This window comes from Talpa occidentalis, unplaced genomic scaffold (genome assembly GCF_014898055.3).
Source record: "Talpa occidentalis isolate TD23 unplaced genomic scaffold, MPIMG_talOcc4v2.1 talOcc4.12, whole genome shotgun sequence".
Taxonomy (NCBI): Eukaryota; Metazoa; Chordata; class Mammalia; order Eulipotyphla; family Talpidae; genus Talpa; species Talpa occidentalis.
In genome coordinates, this window is record NW_023601212.1 from 17,558,716 (window position 1) to 17,576,646 (window position 17,931).

General features: G+C 54.0%; 1 protein-coding gene across 1 annotated transcript in view; it reads right to left on the bottom strand.

Annotated features, from left to right (window-relative positions):
• The window catches only part of DSCAML1 (DS cell adhesion molecule like 1), a 320,695-nt gene that overhangs the window by 70,113 nt on the left and 232,651 nt on the right, over nt 1-17,931 (bottom strand). The window contains 5 exon segments of the mRNA XM_054693131.1: nt 5,111-5,383; nt 7,040-7,336; nt 8,983-9,258; nt 11,902-12,180; nt 17,719-17,865. Of these exon segments, the coding sequence (XP_054549106.1) occupies nt 5,111-5,383; nt 7,040-7,336; nt 8,983-9,258; nt 11,902-12,180; nt 17,719-17,865 (1,272 nt within the window).

Sequence of the window (17,931 nt, forward strand, 5' to 3'; positions counted from 1 at the left end):
GTGTATTTCAGTAGATCTGCCTGTTCTGTTCCCCACTCTCTCTGGTGAATCCTCTCACCCCTGCACCTCTGGCCTGTACCCCAGTTCTTATACGCATACACAAATAAATCTTAAAAAAAAGGTATTTGCAGTGAGAGATGGAAAAGGCTGAACCAAGAGGCAGAGACCCTGTAGGGGTGGTTGCTCCCTTCCCGGCCTTGGGACTCACCTTGGAGCTACTGAAGAGGCCACCGAAGGACAGAGTGGCCAACACCCATGCTGGGTGTGACGTCTCCTGGCTGGCTGGAGCTCTCTAGAGCCCTATAGTCATGCCCACAGATCCAAGGCAGGCTCCTTGCTCACCTCCACCCCCACCCTGCTGAGGGCTGTGATCCTGGGGTTGACAGGTATCCTCTTGGGAACTCTGGCTGGGGTGCTCGGGACCAGAGCTGCCCAAAATACTCCATGGCTCCCGGCAAGGATTCGGGCAATCCAGGAACTCCAGGCCCACAAGCATGGACTGGAGAGGGGAGAAATTTGGGGTCCTGACTCCTTTGCTGAAAACTAGGAGCACTGTGAAGAGGAGGTAGAGGAAGCAGGATGTGGGGCTCTGACATGTGTACGTGGGCCTTGGATGAGGGGCTGCTTTCTGATCTGAGTCATTGGCACTCTGGCCACAGTCACCTTTGGTGAGAGGGCTGCTCAGCCGCCTCTGAGGGAGGCAGGGCTGGAGAAGGTGCTGGTGCAGTGAAGGCGCCAGAGGACAGAGTGGCTGAGACGTCGCAGGGTTGCGGCGTCCATGCGGTGTCTGGCAGTGACAAAGCCTTTATGGTCACCTGCTTGTGAGCGCTGCACGGAGGAGGGCGTGCTGACCACCATCAGCCCATAAACCTTTTATGGTGTCTCTCAGCCTCTCTCTTTGTGGCCGAGCTTTTTTATTTACTGCCCCGCTAGCAGAGTGGGCGCTGTGGGAAGTGGGAGCTCTGCTGCCAGACTCTGCTACTCACACAAGTGCCTGTGGGGAAGGCACCTGCTCTCCACTGCTCTGCCTCTGCCCTTGGCCTCAGTTTCCTCACCTGCAAAATGGAGGTGTTGGACCACATACCTTCTGAAGGCTGACTTGGTCTAAAAAGTCTAATATTTTAGGTGTAATGACCATTTACTTCAGTTTTTTTAAATGCAGACTTCGGCCTTCCCTGGCCACCCTAATTAAAATTTAAGCTGCTCTCAACCCTCCTTGGCACTCTTGTCCTCGCTCCCTCTTTGCCTTGAGGATCTTCTATGTATCTTTTATTATCCATGTCCCTACTAGAATGGAAGCTCCCTGAGGGCGGGGATTTTCATGTTTGAGCATCACTGTGTTCATGATTCAGAGCCTGGAAGATGGTGGAAGAGGAGTAATGTCACTGCGTGAATAAATGGGTGTGCTTACTCCTTCTTCATCATCATCATGAGTCTGGTCTGTCCAACAAGGAAGACGCCTGCTCCTCCGTTCCTGGTTCCCGTGCTGAGGAACAGGGCTGTGGGCAGCAGCTGCCTTGCTGCCCCGTCCCTCAGCACACCCTGCCCCGTGGAACCTGTTGTGCCTCCTCCCCCACTCCTCTTGTGGATTCAGGTGGGTTCCTTCCAAACCTTCACCAATTCGCTTATGCCAATAGCAGGCAAAAGCCAGGTGGCTGATTCTCTCTTAGCCCTGCATCACAGAACCCCTAACTCACCAATTGGGTGGAAAGGCCTCCTGCAAAGACTCCCAGCACACGAGAGCAGCTCTTCTAAGTCGGGCTGCAGTCAGCACTATGCAGCGAGCAAAGAATGGGTGTGGGTGGGGAGTGTGGGCATTCGGGAGTGAGGGTGTGTGCATGTGTGTGTGCCTGTGTGTGTCCTCTTCCGTTTGCTCTCCACAGGGACCTGGCACTACCTTTTAGGCTTGGCCCTGCTGAGCAGGGCACAAAATACCACGTGCCCTTGTTTTGGCTCTGGAGGCTCAGATGTGGGGATGGAGATATTCCCACACTGAACCAATGCCAAGGAGCCCCAGTTGCAGCCCTGCCTTCTTAGTTAATTAAACATTCAGCCTGTGTGCCCAGAGATGCTTTTATGTTACATTATTTCTCAGCTACAGGGGGCCCTAAAGACACCAAATCTAGGTTGGATCTATGTGTCCTCCTCTTAGCATCCTGCCAAGGATGCTCTCCGGAAACCCAGAGACAAGCACTCTGCAGCCTGGCTCTCCCCTGCCAGCCAGTGCACCGAAGCCCAGGCAGCCCTGGGGGCATCCTCACTCTCTCCCCTCCACCCCTCCCGCCTTGCTAGGCCACAGCAGGCCCGCCTGGGCAACATTTCATATGGCACCACCGGCAGCCACCTTTTGGGGCTCAGCACTGTTGCCTTACAGAAGGAGAGGACACAGGAACATTGTGTCTCTGTAACTGCCAGTATGCGTGCTTGTGCGTGCATGCGCCAGTGTTGACAGGTTAATGGGTGCATATTGGTGGTGCAGATAGTATGCACCAATGTGTACAAGCAGGCATACTCATGCACACAGGTCTTTGTATGTAAGTAAGTGTGCACGTTTGGTGTGTTCTGCTCTTAGCTCACTGTGTGAAAAATTCATCAGAAGACAAGCAGGCCCAGAAGGAATGGACTGGAGTCAGAGTTGTTTTTCTAGCTCATGGAGCAGCATGGGCTTTTGCTGCCCCTCCCCCAAAGAAGTGGGGGTTGTTGGCACTTATAATAGGTCTCAATCTTCTAGTGCCCTCTCCCGCCCTAGTCTTACCCTTTCTATTGCCATGCAGGCCCCTGCTCTGCTCCTTCAGGTAGGATGCAAGTCCCAGCTGGTCAGTAGGAGCAGGTCTTGGAGAGACCCCTGGATCTGCCCCTCCTTCCGGACAGTCAGGGCCCCTTTCCACGCCCAGGGGCACCTCCTCCATCCTCCTCCTTGAGTAGCTCTTGGAACAGCACATCAGCTAATCAAGCAGTGTGCTCATAATCAGCTCTGATGGGCTCTTCTGCAAAAGTGCATTCTAATGAGGGGGGAGGGGATCAGGGAAAGGGTAGAGATGAAGGACCTGAGTTTTTGCAAATTGGCAGGGGCCCCTGGCCCTGAGCCCCTCATCCAAATGCTGTTTCTTAGTCTATAGAGAAAACAGGTGACAAATCCCTTCAAGGGCTGGCTTTCGGACCCCGAGGGTGTGGAGGCGGATACGTGCACACATGCCTACACTCTGTACACACGCACAGTCCTGCTTCATGAATAAATGGATGTGATTTCTCCATCATCATCATCATCATGTGTCTGATCTGTCCAACAAGGAAGACGCCTACTCCAAGAGCACGCTTGGGCTGTGTGCCAGGGGCACCTGCCTCCAGTGCAAGGGCTGTGCCCTCCAGAATAGCAGATGCATGCGTGCGTGCACACACATGTACACACACACACAATACACAGCCTTCCCTCTCTCTAGGCTGGGGACACAGTCGCCCCTACAATCACAACAGGCCCAGCGAGTCACTGAGATGGAATGCATCAGATTCAATTCATTAGGACTGATCGCTCCCTGAATAGGGCTGAATAATTGATGAGCAGAAGCAGCTCTCAGGATGTTCTGCGTACTCTGAGGCTCATGGAGCCCTGTTATTAATTTTTTTCCAAGCCAACATATCCGGCCAAATGCTCGCTGGTGCGAGTGGGCAAAGGGAGTAGAGCAAAGGTTAGATGTTTTAATACGTGATGTTTACACTGTAAACTCTTGGTCCACTGCTTGTAATGGAAATGGATACTGGAGGCTGGCGGGGGTGGGGGGCCAGGAGCAGGGAGGCAGGCTGCGCTGTGCATGGTGGTTACCACGCTGGGGACATGGCCTGGGGGTTGAGGTTCCTGCTGGCACAAGGCCCCAGGTCTGGGCAGAGGCACAGGTCTGAGAAGGGACCCAGGTGCCCCTCAGTCTGGCTGGGAAGCCGCATTGGGGAGCAGGGAGGTAGATGCTATAGGGTCTCCTCTCTCGTCGTTAGGCCTGAGATGGACCCGGAGCACTCAAAGCAAGGCTTCCCAGTAAGTCACTCCAACCCAGACGACTGTCTCAGTCTCAGTTCGAGAAACACTGTCTGGCACTGTGACAGGTGGTAGGTGCACCAGGATGCATGTGACAGTCCCCATGTGCCAATGAAGGCAGGCGGGTGACAGGGCGCAGAGGGAAATGCTGGCCTGCCATTCACTGCCCTTATTTAGTCTCTCCAGCTGCCCCCAGACACTTCCACCCAATGTCCCATCATCATGCCCTTGAAGGGGCCAAAGCCAAATGCAGCATCTGTCTCCCCAAACTTCTCCTTCTCCCAGACTCCCCTCTTCCTGTCTATGAGGTCCCCATTCTTCTTGCTTCCTATCTTGGAGAAAAAAAAGGAAACCAGGAATTTGGGGCCCACTGGGGCCCTCACCCTGTGCTAAGGCCCCTCCTGGATCTGCTGGTGTCCTCCCCCAACATGGGGCACCCGTCATTTACTCATTCATTCATTCATTTGCTCACTTACATTCATTCATTCATTCATTCATTCAACCCTCAGAAGTTTGCTGGAGGCTACAAAGTCCCAGGTGCTGTGGTAAGTGCCCTGAAAATAACATGGATCTCACCCAGGGGAGTGAGGTCCTGGGAGGAGGTTTTAAGCATCAGGTGGTGCCTTCCAGCCCCAAGAGCACCAGCAGTGGACGGTCCTGGCTGATCCTATAAAAGCCACCTGAGGCCGTCAACCTGCATTGCAGAGGGGGTCAGGGCACCCAGGCTCCTGCTGCTTCTGCTGCCCTGGCTTCTGGCCCCTCCTCTCTGCAACCCTGTGCTGAGCTCAGGGACAGTCCATCTCTAAGCTGGGCCTGCCCAGAAGATGACCTGACTCCTCTTTGTGTGTCACTTGCCCCTCATGCCCCTGGGGTCAGTGTGGACTTGTCCCAAACTTCTCATGGGGAACCTGGATGCAAGGGTCCTTATGGCCTTCTTGTGTCCCCCCACAATCTTCCTCCTAAACACCAGGTTGGGGCCCTCTCTTCCTTGGGCTTCCACTCATTCAGGACGGCTAAGTGGCCAACTGGAGAGAGGCCCGCAATCCTGGGTGACCAGTGGGCTCCAGCTCGGGGGCAGCCTACCTTTGACAGCCACATGGACGCTCTGGCTGATGGAGAGCTGGGGCTGGATGAGGACACTGCACAGGTACTCCCCCTCGTCCATGCCCTTCTGCACGTCAGTCAGCTTGAGGGTCCCGTTCTCAAACACCACCTGGCGGTGGTTGTCGGGCAGCAGCAGGGCATCCTTGTACCACTTGATGGAGTAGTAGGGGTAGCCGATGACCCTGCAGTTGATCAGGGTGTCCCGCCCAGCGACTGCTGTGATGTTTCGCATTGCCCGGATGCTGGGGGGGCCTGGGCAGGAGGCAGGGGTGGGGGGCAGGAGGAGAGAAGGGGCAAATGGTACGGTTAGCCAGGACAGCCAGCTGCTGCCCTGTGATGCTTATCTCAGTTTCTTGGCCTCGGAAGCTATAGGTGGGGGGTAGAAGTTCACCAGCAGGGGAGGGAGTCCTTTACTACAAAGGCAGGGGCTGGAACTGGGGTATCTGGGGTCTCTCCAGGACTTGCCATTATTATCTTCAAATAATTGCAAACAAACATGTTCCAGTCTTGCCTAGGGCAAGAGTCCATTCCCCTAGTGGGACAGGACAGGGTAGATGAACAAACGAAGAAATGGCTAGAATTTGGGAGGGCAGGTCTTCTTGACGAGCTTAAGATTGGAGGGTTAAAATGGAAATGGGGAGATTTCATTATCATTTGACTTGTTCCAAAAGGGATCTTATAGACATTAAATATTGAAAGGACAATAGGAAGGTCTTCATTAGAAGAGTTGATGATTTCCTCTCAACAGGTAAATGAGTATTGTGGACTCCTGAGAAGGGGCTATAATAGGGGGGCTCTGACTGCCCAGGCTGGGGAGGGGAGTGGCCTCAGCTGGAGCAGCTGGGCAGGTGGCAATGTGGGAGCTGTAAAGGGGGCTCAGAGGCCACCATGCAGGGATGGTGTTGGAGCAAGTATAAGATACTCTGTGTTTCAGTCTCCCCATTTGGTAGATGAGGGGCTGGGCCAGGAAGTCTCTCTGCAGCCCTGCCTCCCCTCAATTCAGAGCAGAGGACAGAGGGTTGCCAAAGGGGCGGCTGCATTTCTCGCGTGGACCTGGAGACCTGGCAAGGGAATGCGGCATGAAGCTCCCCACTCCCCTTGCACCACTGTCCTTCTGTTTCCCTGTTCCTCCTCTGCCCATGGGTCAGGGGTCACTAGCAGGGCCTGTGAGGGCAGTTTGACCCCACAGGGCTTGTGAAGAGCTTCAGAGGACACTATTCTCACCACAATGGATTGGAGAGCTGAGACACAAGATGATCATGGTGAGGACTCCTGCTGTAGCCTCGGAGGTATCTGCCTGTGGGCGCCCCCACCCAGCCTGGGGCTACTCCTGATGGCTTGGGTCTGGGTGGGGACGAGGTGGGGGTGGATTAGGAGAAGATGCAGCCTGGGAGTCTGGCTGCTAACACCTCCTGGAGCATCTGGGGATGGCTTGGAAGGAGGACACTAGGAACAAGCTTTGGTGGACACTCCTGCCAAAGGTCAAGCCTGGCTCACCACCCCTTTCTGTCTGTGTCCTTGAATGGCCTCAGTGGGACTGGTGGGTGCCAGCAGGGTGCTAGCAGGGTGCTTAGTGTACCTGAGGCCAGGGAGATTTGATGGGAGGGCTGGGGGGAGACACGGGACAGGACAGATTGCAGGAGAGAAGTAGGCAGGAGGGCATGGGAATGCAAGTGGGTGAAGTGTACCACACACACACACACACACACACTCACACTCACAGACACAGACACACATTAATGCATGATGGGACCATGGAGGGCAGGGAAAAGAGGGAGCAAGAGAGACCTCCACTAAAATCAAAATGACAATTAATAATAAGTACTAATCAGCACAAGAATGATGGTAACCACAGAGATGGCAAAGGAACTCAAAAGCCTATTCTGATATTTAAATGTAGACAGGCACCTCTTACGTTTATTCGCGCCTGATATTCAGCACTGCCCACCGAGTTCCGCGCCGTGCACCGGTACACGCCCCCATCGCGGATCTGGGGGCCAGTGACGTTCATGTGGCTGATGGTGGTGCCGTCGGACATGGTGTACTGGTTGGTGCGGTGGCTTCCGTCCCGCACGATGGGCTCGTCGTCCAGGGCCCAGGTGACGGTGGGGGGCGGGGCGCCCTTCGCTGCACACATCAGTGAGAACTGCTCCCCGGGGTTGACCACCTTCTCGCTGAAGGAGGAAACGATGCGGGGCGTGCCGTCTGCAGGGAGCGAGGGGGCTGTCAGGCTCACCAAGTCACAGAGACACTGTCCCGCCAGGCCAGCCCACCCTGATAGGAGGGGGTGAGGCGGCAGTCATGAGCCAGATAAAGAACCCTGGTAGGCATCAAGTTATGCGTTATCCACAAAACCCTGGGAGGTGCACTTGCCACTGCCTACTAGGGAAGACTTCTGGGCTCAAATCCTTCTACAATCACTTGTTAGCTCTGTGTCATTGAGCAAGCTACTGAACCTCTCTGAGGGATCCCCTCTCTCAGCTGTGCAGGACGGAGATAATGGGGACAATGTCTATTCTTCTTCATACGGATGCTGTGAGGATGAAATGACTGGGAGCTTTAAAGATGCTGAGCACAGCGCTTCACAGGTGCTTAATAAATGTTAGCACCTCTCAACTTTCCCTTCTCCGCCTCTCTCTCCCCTTTTTAAAAATGGAGACACAAAGGTTCAGAGGTTAATGGTGTGGGAACAAGGCTTGATCAAGCCAAAACTGCAGAATCTGGTTCCAGTTCATATCCCAGCAGGAGAGGTCCTGTTAGCAGAAAGCCTGACATTGAGGCTTAAAATGCAAGCTGCATGGAGGCCATAGTGGTGGCGGCGGGGCCTGTGGCTAACTGGGTAACCTTGATGGGACAATTAACCCGGTCCCACTTTCCTCACATGGGACACGGGGGATGTACTATCTAACCTTGGCCATCCTTCTGCACATGACTGTTGTTCAGGATTCCTGTGGGCATGAAGTACTTACAAAGTAAAGAAAAAAAAAAAAGAAGCAATAAAAAGAAACAAGGCAGATGTAGCACAGCACCCTATATCCACCTGTTTTCCACCAAAAATGTTGATGTTTTGGTGTCTTTGTTGCCAATGTGAAAAAAAAAAAATCCTCAGAAACAATAGGTTGAAGAGTTTTGTTGGTAACAAAGTAGCTGAGGAATTCCTCATTTTGGGGGAAGGACAGGGCCTCTGCCAACCCAGGCTGCATCTATGTGCAAAGAAGAAAAAGGCACCTTCTCTCTGTGGTCACAGCTGGTGCCAAGGCTCATGGATCCACATGGAGTGCAAGCTGGATTTCTGGGCTTACTCACCCTCCTCAGTCGGCCAGCTTGTGCAGTGAGCAACCTGAACAACCGTACACAGAGGCGCTGGGTGCAGAACCCCAAGTCCGTGATAAGAAACAGGGTCTGCTGTAAAGCGGCCTCAGGCAGGGAGAAGGCTAAAAAATCCAGAGGTTCTGGGCACTCTCCAGGGGCCTTGGGGACATAGTGTTTGAGACCCTCACTAGGACCCTTCCGAAAGTGAAGTTCTAGTAATTTCAGAGGACAGCGGCCTCACACTATGATGGGTGGGAGACCTGAGTTCAGACCCCAGCTCTGTCCCGTGTGCAGAGCTGTGCGACCTTGGGGAAGTGACCGAAGCCTCACGTTCCTCAACTGCCAAATAGGGAGCAATAAGAAAAACGCACAGGGCCCTTGGGAGGAGGAAAGAGCCAGTGTATCTGCCCGGTGGGTAGCAAGTGCAGCAGTAGTGAGACTGTCCCATCTTGGCAGCTGGGGAGAGCAGGGACATGGCGGGATGCTGAGGGGGCTGAGGGGCCCGTCCCCACCCCTCTATCCCAGCTGCCCCAGCTCACCCTCCAGCATTATGATGGCAAAGTCCTGGGCGGTCTGGGTCTTGCGGGTGGCGAAGCACTGGTAGGCCCCCGAGTGGCTCTTCTGGGCTGAGGTGATGAGCAGGGTCTCGTTGCTGAGCCCGCGGATGGAGATGGCCTCATTGGGCAGCACCTGCTCCGTGTTGCGGTACCAGCGGATGGTGAACTCCGGGGAGCCCATGAGGGCACAGGACAGGATGACCGTGCTGCCGATGCCGGTCTTCAGCTTCTTTGGTGTCAGGGTCACATGAAGGGGGTCTGGGGCGGGGAGGGGGGAGGAAAGGAAAGAGAACGGGCTGAGGGTGGGTGGCATGGCTGGGGTGACAAAGGGTCTTGAGAGACAGGAGCCCAGGGGCTGCCCCCAGGCAGCCCCTGTGGGGATGGGGAGGGCTGCGATGAGGGAATTCCCAGCTCTGGGCCTCAGTTTACTCATCTTTTAATGGTAGGGTCTGGCTAGGGTCTGTCCTCACCTCTTGTTCTGAAGGCCTGCGCTGCTGCTTTTTCAAAATGTACCTTATTTTCCCACCACCCCTATACTCCTTTGACCCTTTCTTTGCTCCTCAGCCTCAGAAATCTCAGTTTATTAGTGTCCACTTGTTTTTATACGTATTTTGCTTTGTCAAATATTCCGCTATGTCAATTTCCAATATTTGTCCTTTTCCTTCTGACTTGCTTTACTAGACAGAATTCACTCCAGCTCCTTCCATTTTGCTCTAAGTAGCAACTTTCCATCTTTCCTTCTGGCTGAATAGTATTCCACTGAGTGGCTAGGCTACATCTTCTTGGTCCAGTTCTCTCTCAGCGGGCACTTAGGTTGTGCCTATGTCTTAGCTATTGTAAGTGATGCTGCAATCAACACTGCAGAGGCCTGTGATTTCTTTTTTTGTGGGACCCTCGCCGGCAGCCGGGGAATGAACCGGCGTTGCAGAGGCTGTGGGCAGCCTCGCAGCCCAGGCTCAACCACTGCACCACCAAGGGAGGCCCAAGGCCTGTGTTTTCTTGATGCATGTCCCTGGCCCAGGCAGGGTTGCAAAGCTCCCTTCAGACAGGAGCTTGACAGGCTCATCTTCGTCCTTATCACCCACCTGGCAACCAGAGGGGCACTCTTGACTCAGTCACCTCTCTCCCACACCTGTACAGATGCCCATTGACTACCTTCCACTGGTCTGATGTCCTCTCTGTGCTTCTTCACCTCTGCGGCCCTGTGGTAACTCTGCAGCTCTGGCCTGGACCCAAGAATAACCCTCCCTGCTACCTTCTCCCTGTGGCCCTCCGTCTGTCCTCCATACTGCTGCTCCAGCTGCTGCCTGCCCAGAACTTTAAATTATCCAGAGTGAGTTTGCTAACTTCCTAAGGATTTGTGGGGGTATGCTCCCCTCCTGGCCTGTTCCCTAAGAGTATGTATATAAGTTTGTGAGTGCTAGTATGTGTGTTTGCATGTGTGAGTGTGTATAGCAGGAGGCTGGGGAATGGGGGTGAAGGTAATATCAGACCAAATAATTTGGGACAGTGCCTAGGGCAAGAGCATGGGTACCAATCCTGGTCCTTCTATCTGGCCACCTGCGATCTAGGGCTTCTTTGTGCAAGAAAGTGGGGCTTTCAGTGCTATAAGCTGAGTGTTTGGATCATGCACTGTCCCTCCCAGGATCTTTCTGCTCTTCCAGTGGACCTGCAAGGGGAGGGCCACTTCTCTGTACACACATGCACATGCCCTCCACCTGTGTCAACACTCAGTGCTAGGGAGGAGACTGGGCTCATGTCTGGGTCAAGGGCAACAAGACACCAGGCCCAGGAGGCCAGCCCAGGACCAGGTGGGTGCTGTGTATGGTTTTCTGGTCCAGCCGGGGCTTTACAGAACTGACAAGGGTTGTGAGGTGGGAGGAGAGCCTCCTGTCCACCTTTGTAGCAGACAGAGCCTTTCTTCAGGACAGGGCAGCCTCTACTCACTGCCCAGGTCACATGACCTGAGTGATGCCAGTGGGTACAACATCGGGGACTTAGGCTCTTGTTGCTTCCAGGAAAGGGGTTCCTCGAAGGGTCACCAAATCTCTGTCCCACCCCTGGAAACACCTTCTCTGCAGCCTAGAGGGCAGGGAACTCAGAGAGGCAGGCTCTGGAAGCCAGAGCCAGAAGGGCCTCTTCATTTTTCAGAGGGAGAAACTGAGGCTGGGTCATACGAGGGAAGGGTAGGGTGGCATGGGGTGAAGGATGCCCCTTGACCTGAAAATCCTCCTATGGGGCTCTTCCCTGGCATTAGCCCTTCTACCTCTATGGCTCTGCCCACCCCGGGGCTCTGCAGCAGGGGTCTGCTAACGCCCTGGGTTCCCTGGACCTGTGAAGCTCTGGGGTGGGGGAGGAACAGGAAGGACCAGAGTCGGTACCTAGCTGGTGGGTGTCCTGGAAAGGCTGACTTGTCTATGCCCAGTGTCTGGTCTGATCGATCAGCACCCCGATCAATTATTGCAAAATATTCCAAATGTCATCTCTAAAGGATACATGTCCTCTCTTAAGGTTTCACATTCCATTGTTTCCTTCAGTACAAACACTACCAATAAGCCAAAAAGCCCTGAGAACTCATCACCATCACTCATCACTCATCATCCTCATTGTCCCACCTGACCCTTGTGAGTCTGGGAGGCAGGAAGCCTGGGACCACAATCCCATTTTACAGAACTGAAGGGAAAGGTAATTGATGATCACAGTCGTGGAATGTGCCCAAAGTCAGTTACTCTTTTCTGATTTCAAACCCAACACTTCCCAAGGATGAAAAGCTGCCTTCCCCAGCCAGGAGACCATCCCGTGGACGGGCCAGAGGTAGGCACAGCAGCTCCACGCCTCTCCCCAGCACACTGCGGGGCTCTCAAAGGTGACTGGGCTGGAAGAGGGGTTTTCCCTGCTCACCGATGACCGTGAGGGTGCCAGTGGCCTCTGCCGAGCCGAAGGTGTTGGTGACCTCACAAATATAGGTGCCGCTGTCCTCGGTCCGCAGGTCACTGATGGTCAGCCCTGTGATGCGCTTGGTCCAGCGGCTGTCAGCCGGGAGGGGCCGGCCATCCTTGAGCCAGCGGATGGCAGGAATGGGGTAACCGGAGGCAGTGCAGGGCAGCTCCACGGTGTGGCCGGTCCACACTTCCTGGGAGTGGAAGCCATCCAGGATGGTGGGGATCGACTCGGCAGGATCTGGAAGGCAGAGAAGGTCAGTGGCCATGGCCAGTCCTGGGTGGGTTAAGTGGGAGTGGGGGAGGGAAGGCAAACACCCACAACCCCACAATAGGAATCTGCTGCCTGGTGGTACCCAGACAGAGCAATACCGTGTGGAGTGCACTTGCTATGCCTCCTGTACCCCAGATTCTGATCTAAACTCCCCTACTCAGGTCAGATGGGGGACCCAAGAAGCATGATTGGGAGCAGGGAGGGTATGGTGGGCAGACGAGGTTAGAATGACAGACAGATGGGAAAAGAAACACAGCAAGAGGCACAGAGGAGAGAGGGGGCGTGAAAGCTCTTTCCACACGAATTGTCCCTGGAGTGCGGCCCAGATTCAGGATCAGGGATGCCCCGTGACACGAGAACCAGACACTTGGGTTTGCAATTTTTGGTGAATGTCAGCTGGGGACTCAGACTAGACTGGGGGTGCCCCTCAAGGATGGGGGAACCATCTGCCTGCCTCATCCTCTCACCTGCAACTAGGCAGACTCAAGAGACGGGCAGCGCATTTCCATGGAAGCCCAGCAGGACGGGAAGTTCAGGCTTCGCAAACCACGCTGGAGACAATTCTCTACGCTTTTGCATTCCCAGACCAAGAGGAATTAGAGGCTGAGGACCTGTGACCCCAAACTGCAGAAAGCCACAGCCTCCTGCATGTGGGTTCTGTGTGCGGTGCCCAGACCATTTCTGAGCCATGTCTGGCTGCCACCTTAGTCTGGTTCCCACCTAAAAGGCCTCCCTTGGTTATCTGCCCATTGGGAAGCTCCCCCGGCCATAAAGCTTCCCAGGTACCCCTTTATCTACATGCTGCAACCCACACTTCTCATCCTGAATTCCAAGGCTTTTGATGATTAGCCCCAACCAGGCCCCTGGCCTCACCTGCCTATACTCCCTCCCCCACCTTCTCACCTCAGCACCTGCCCACCCCAGGCATGCTGTGTCATCACATCCCCATGAGGCCAACTGCTCTTCACCTTTACAAACCAGCTCAAATGTCACCCCTTCTCACTGGACTTCCAAAGAACTTTCTTTGTCTTTCATTTTATTTTCACACAACCTTTTCTTTTTTAAAAAAAAAAAAACAAAAAACCTGTACTATGTGCATGCTTCAAAAAACACAGAAGAGTGTTGTATAGTGAAAGGGGCGTCTCCCCTCATTCCTGCCCACCACCCCACTTCCCTCCCCAGAGGCTACTGCTGTCTCCACTTCCCACTTTCCAACAGTGTCAGTGCCAGGCCATTTAAGCACCATCCTGGGAAGACAGGCCTGTCACAGGGTGTTCACCCACTGCTGGCCCCGTGCCTGGCATACAACAGGGCCCATGGCTGTGTAGCCAGCACCTGCAGGAGGAGGAACGGGGCCTCAGTGGACCAGCAGCTCTATTTTCCCACATTGTGGGAATGAAGAGCCTCCAGGAATAGTAGAGCTGGCTTAGGGGCCTGGGAGGGTGCATACAGATGAGGCCCCTGACACCAAAGGGGTGTAGGGACCTGGTCAACATCACTGCAGAACCAAGATCAGAAAGCAGGTGTCCCCCCAGCCCTTGCTGAGTTAAAGGGGTGTGAGATGGAATAACATCATGTGGAATTTTGCTCAAGAGGGAATAGTGAGAGCGGCTGATGCCCTGGCGGGTGTGTGTGTGTGTGTGTTTAAAGATTTATTTCTTTATACAAGAACTGGGGTACGGGCCAGATTCACAGGAGGGTGAGAGGATTCACCGGAGACCAAGCAGGAAACAGAACAGGCAGACTGACAAAGTACACTGCTGAGGGGAACAGTGGGCGCGACACGAGAGGTCTGCCATGCCATGTGGGATGCTCCCTGGCCGGCCAGGATGGAACCAGCGCTACAGTGAAGCTTCACTGTGGACAGCTTCACAGCGCTGTGCTCAACCACCTGCGCCACCAGGGAAGGGCCCTCTGGGTCCTTCTTACTGACAGGAAGTGTCCTCGTCTTCAGCTCACCTTCCCGAGAGAGGGGTTAGCCTAGGAACTGACCTCTCTGGGGGAAGGACTTTCTAGAAGGAGCCCAGGCAGGGTATCAGGAGCCCAGGTGCAAGTCTGCTGGGTCACTGAGAAACTACGTGACTTTGGGTAAGTCTCAGGATCTCTGGGGGCTGTTTCCTTTTCTGCAGGGCAGAGGGGATGGCCTGTCTCCAGATCTCAGACGGGCATTGTAGGCAACCACGGTAAAATGTAAGTCAAAGAGCCTGGAGGATGCTAAATCACTATGCAGATGTGCCGGGCAATTACAATTTGGCGCCCGCCCGCCCTGCCAGCTTCTGCGGCCTCGTCCCCCACCCCCGCAACCCTGTGGGAACGGTTGGGATAAACAAACCCGGTGCCAGGCAAGAATTACTCAATGTGACACTTAATTGATGCAAAATACACAAATTCCGTGGCACACCGCAGAATTTACAAGCAGAGGGGCCGACAGGGCGGTGGAGGAAGGGGCGGGGGGAGGGAATTAATCACCGAGTCTCAGGCGTGAAATTAAATTCTGAGGGAAAGAAACCTCTTTCATTACTCCAGAGCAGGAGTAAAATGCTGCGGCGTGTACTGGCGACAGCCTGGGGGGATCGGGTGCTGCCAGGCCGGTGCAGGGTTGGGGGAGAAAGATGGTCAGCCGAGAAGCCTCTGGGGGTGTGCTGGGGTCCCGCCAGGCTGGGGGACAGAGAACCCACTCAGGGTACTGCTGGGAGCAACCCCAGCTGGCTCAGCAGAGCTGCCCTGGAAAGGGCACCCCAGAGCAGGGCTTTTGCACCAGGCTCCACAACTCCGAAGACTGGGGAGACTTGGTCTACTCTCTCAGCCTTTCTGGTCGCTGGTTAACTTCAATGCACAGAATGTGTGTCAGGGCTTGGACTATTACAACTGGCTTGATTCCTAAGCTCTTTTGCTAATATGCTTTCTACCAACCCTTCCCCCCCACCCCGTTTATTTGATCAAATTCTTTGTGGGGACAAAAGAAACCACAGATATGGTTGCTCCCTTCATTGAAGGACCACCCACAATGCACTGCCCATGTATCATTCTTCCCCGTTGTTGCCTTTAGGCCTGGGGAAAGGGTGGGGCCGCCACCCTTGGGAGCCAGACTCAGACCCCCTCAGCCACCAGGCGCCTTGGCCTAGTAGGGTGGTCCTCCTCTGCTAGGACACCCCAGCTGCATCTCCCCATCCCAGATTCCAGCTGCTGGCCCAGAGCTTTTGGCCAGGGAGGGACCACACCATTCACGTCACCAGCCGTAGGAGTCCCAGGAGGCTTTGACCTTTCAGCCGGACCCCATGTCCAGGTTCTCCTAGGATTGTTTCCCCACCAGACTCCCAATCTGGGAGTGGGTCTGAAATGTTAGGGTGGGGCCAGTGCATCTGGAGACTGAGGCCCGAGCTCCCTGACACCATTCCCTTCTGTACAGCCTCGCTCCCGAATCAGTTGCATTTTTGCGGAGACAAGCAGCTTGCATATCACCTTGTCACATCACATCACATCATATCAGGAGCTGTGACACTCCACGGTCCCTGCCCCTTGGCTCCCTCTGTTCCCTTCCCTTCTGCCTGCTCCTTCCTTCAGATCTCTTTCACTCTGTGGTCGTCCTTGCTCTTTCTTTGTCTCTCTGCTGTTCTTGGCCGCCTTCCTCTCTTTACTTCTCTGTTTTTCCAGCTGATGGGGAATGAAGACCAGGAGAAGCAGGGCTGTTGTAACCCCCCACTTAAAGAGTGCCTTTTTATCTCAATCTGTTCTCCTCCAAAGCTGGAGGAGATGGGATTGGTAGGATGAAGGAGTTAAACACTGGAGCAAGAGAAAGGAGCAGGCCTGCAGGAGGGGGGATTTCTGCGTGTCAGGCATCATGCCTTTCCGTGTTGTATGAGAAGCATGTAAATGAGATGTAAATGAGATGCAAAACACCAGACAAATAAGTCCCTATAATTTGGAAGGGAATCACTCGGACACATTTGGGAACTGGGCTGCAGATTCCAAAGTCAAGCCATAAAGATGAGGCCGCAGAATGCAGCCCCATCTCCTGCCACACAGGAGGATGGCACAGTTTCCCTTGGTGATGATTAATTCCACAAATATTTACTTAGCACATACTATATGCTAGGCACAGGGCCAGGGGCTGGAGACGCAAGGGGAAATCAGAGAGCCCGATCCTTGTCCTCTTGGCTCCTGCTCTCCTGGTCTTGCCTCCAAGTACATCAGGCCACGAGCAGGGTTTGGGGTGAGTCATCTGCTGGTCAGGGTTACCCTCACCAAACCAGAGGATGTCAGAGGCAGACAGAACCAGAGGTCACCTAGTTCAGCCCCTTTGCAGAGGCCCAGAGAGGCTACATGACTTGCTGTGTCTAGTCCCCAAACCCAGATGTTCTGAGTATCAGTCCGTCTTCCTCCCCAAAGCCGCTTCAATCCCACCTCCTCAAGAGCAGAGATTTTCAAATTGCAGGTCACAGACTGTTAGGAAGTTGTGAAATCCATTTGGTGAGTTGCCACCAGCATTTAGATAAATTGAAACGGGATAGAATAGAAAATATTAGCGTGCACTGCCAAGCATGTGGTAGGAAACACCCGCGTGCGTTGCATAGGTTATGATAAAACGTCTATCTGTGGATTTCTGTCAAAGGGGCTTAAAAAGCATGATTCCAGAAAGCTCTCCATGAGGAGAGCTGCTGATCGTGCTGGGCATTTGCATGGTGGGGCCTTCAACCGGCCTCTTCTACCACGTGGGCTTGGCTGCAGCTGGAGACATGGGGCCAGGGCTCTGCGTGTGACTTCTCCCTCTGCCTCCCACTGGCGAGACAGTTTGGGCAGTGCCTGACTTCTAAGATTTGGCTTTCTCACCTGTAAAGACAGGAGACCCCTGCACCCCTCCTGTGGTGCCAAGTGGACAATAAAGGTGCGGAACCCCTGGGCACATGGGGATTCAATAAATACCAATTTTAACTCCCACCCCTTTTAAGAAGCTATAGCCACTCCAGAATAAGAATCATTGACTTAATTCAGAAATAATTTTGTTTATGAATTACATCCTGCCTTCTTTCAAAAGTTAAGAGGTGGGTTACAACAAAAGACACACACGCACTCTTAAATAGAGAAAATAGAATCTTTAGAAATACCTAGAGACATGAGGAAATACAAAACCCACCCTACTGTGGTGGAATCGAATTCAGACTCATCTAACCTCAGCTAATCATCACAACGTTTGAACAGCAGATTTTATCTATGAGCTTCCTGGTTTGAAAGTTAAAAAAAAGGAAAGACACAGCGTTCTCCATAACCCTTATGGGACATGCGGTAACTTATCAGTTTGTCAGGAGAGTTCAACTCAGGGACAGACACCTAGGAAGGCTTATCTCTGGAGTTCTTCCAGGAAGGGACCCAAGCCACACTGGGCCAGGCCCGCCCCCTGAATCCAGAAGATGCGCTGTGAATCCTCTGAGTCCCCCAGCCTGGTGCCACATGCTCAGCCCCAGGGGCTGGCTGGTGCCCTCCCCCAACTCCCACCCTCCTGCTTACCTGTCACGGAGAGGCGGGCCCCATTGCTCTGCCGGGTCTCCCCGCTATACTTGTGCTTGGTGATGCAGCGGTAGGTGGAGAGGGCGTCCTCCTTCTGCACGTCGGAGATGTACAGCCCGCCGTGGTGAGTAATAAAAAACCTGTTTTCTGGAGACACAAGCAGGACATAGTCCATGACTCCCCTGACTGGGCACAGGTCAGGAGCAACTCGGG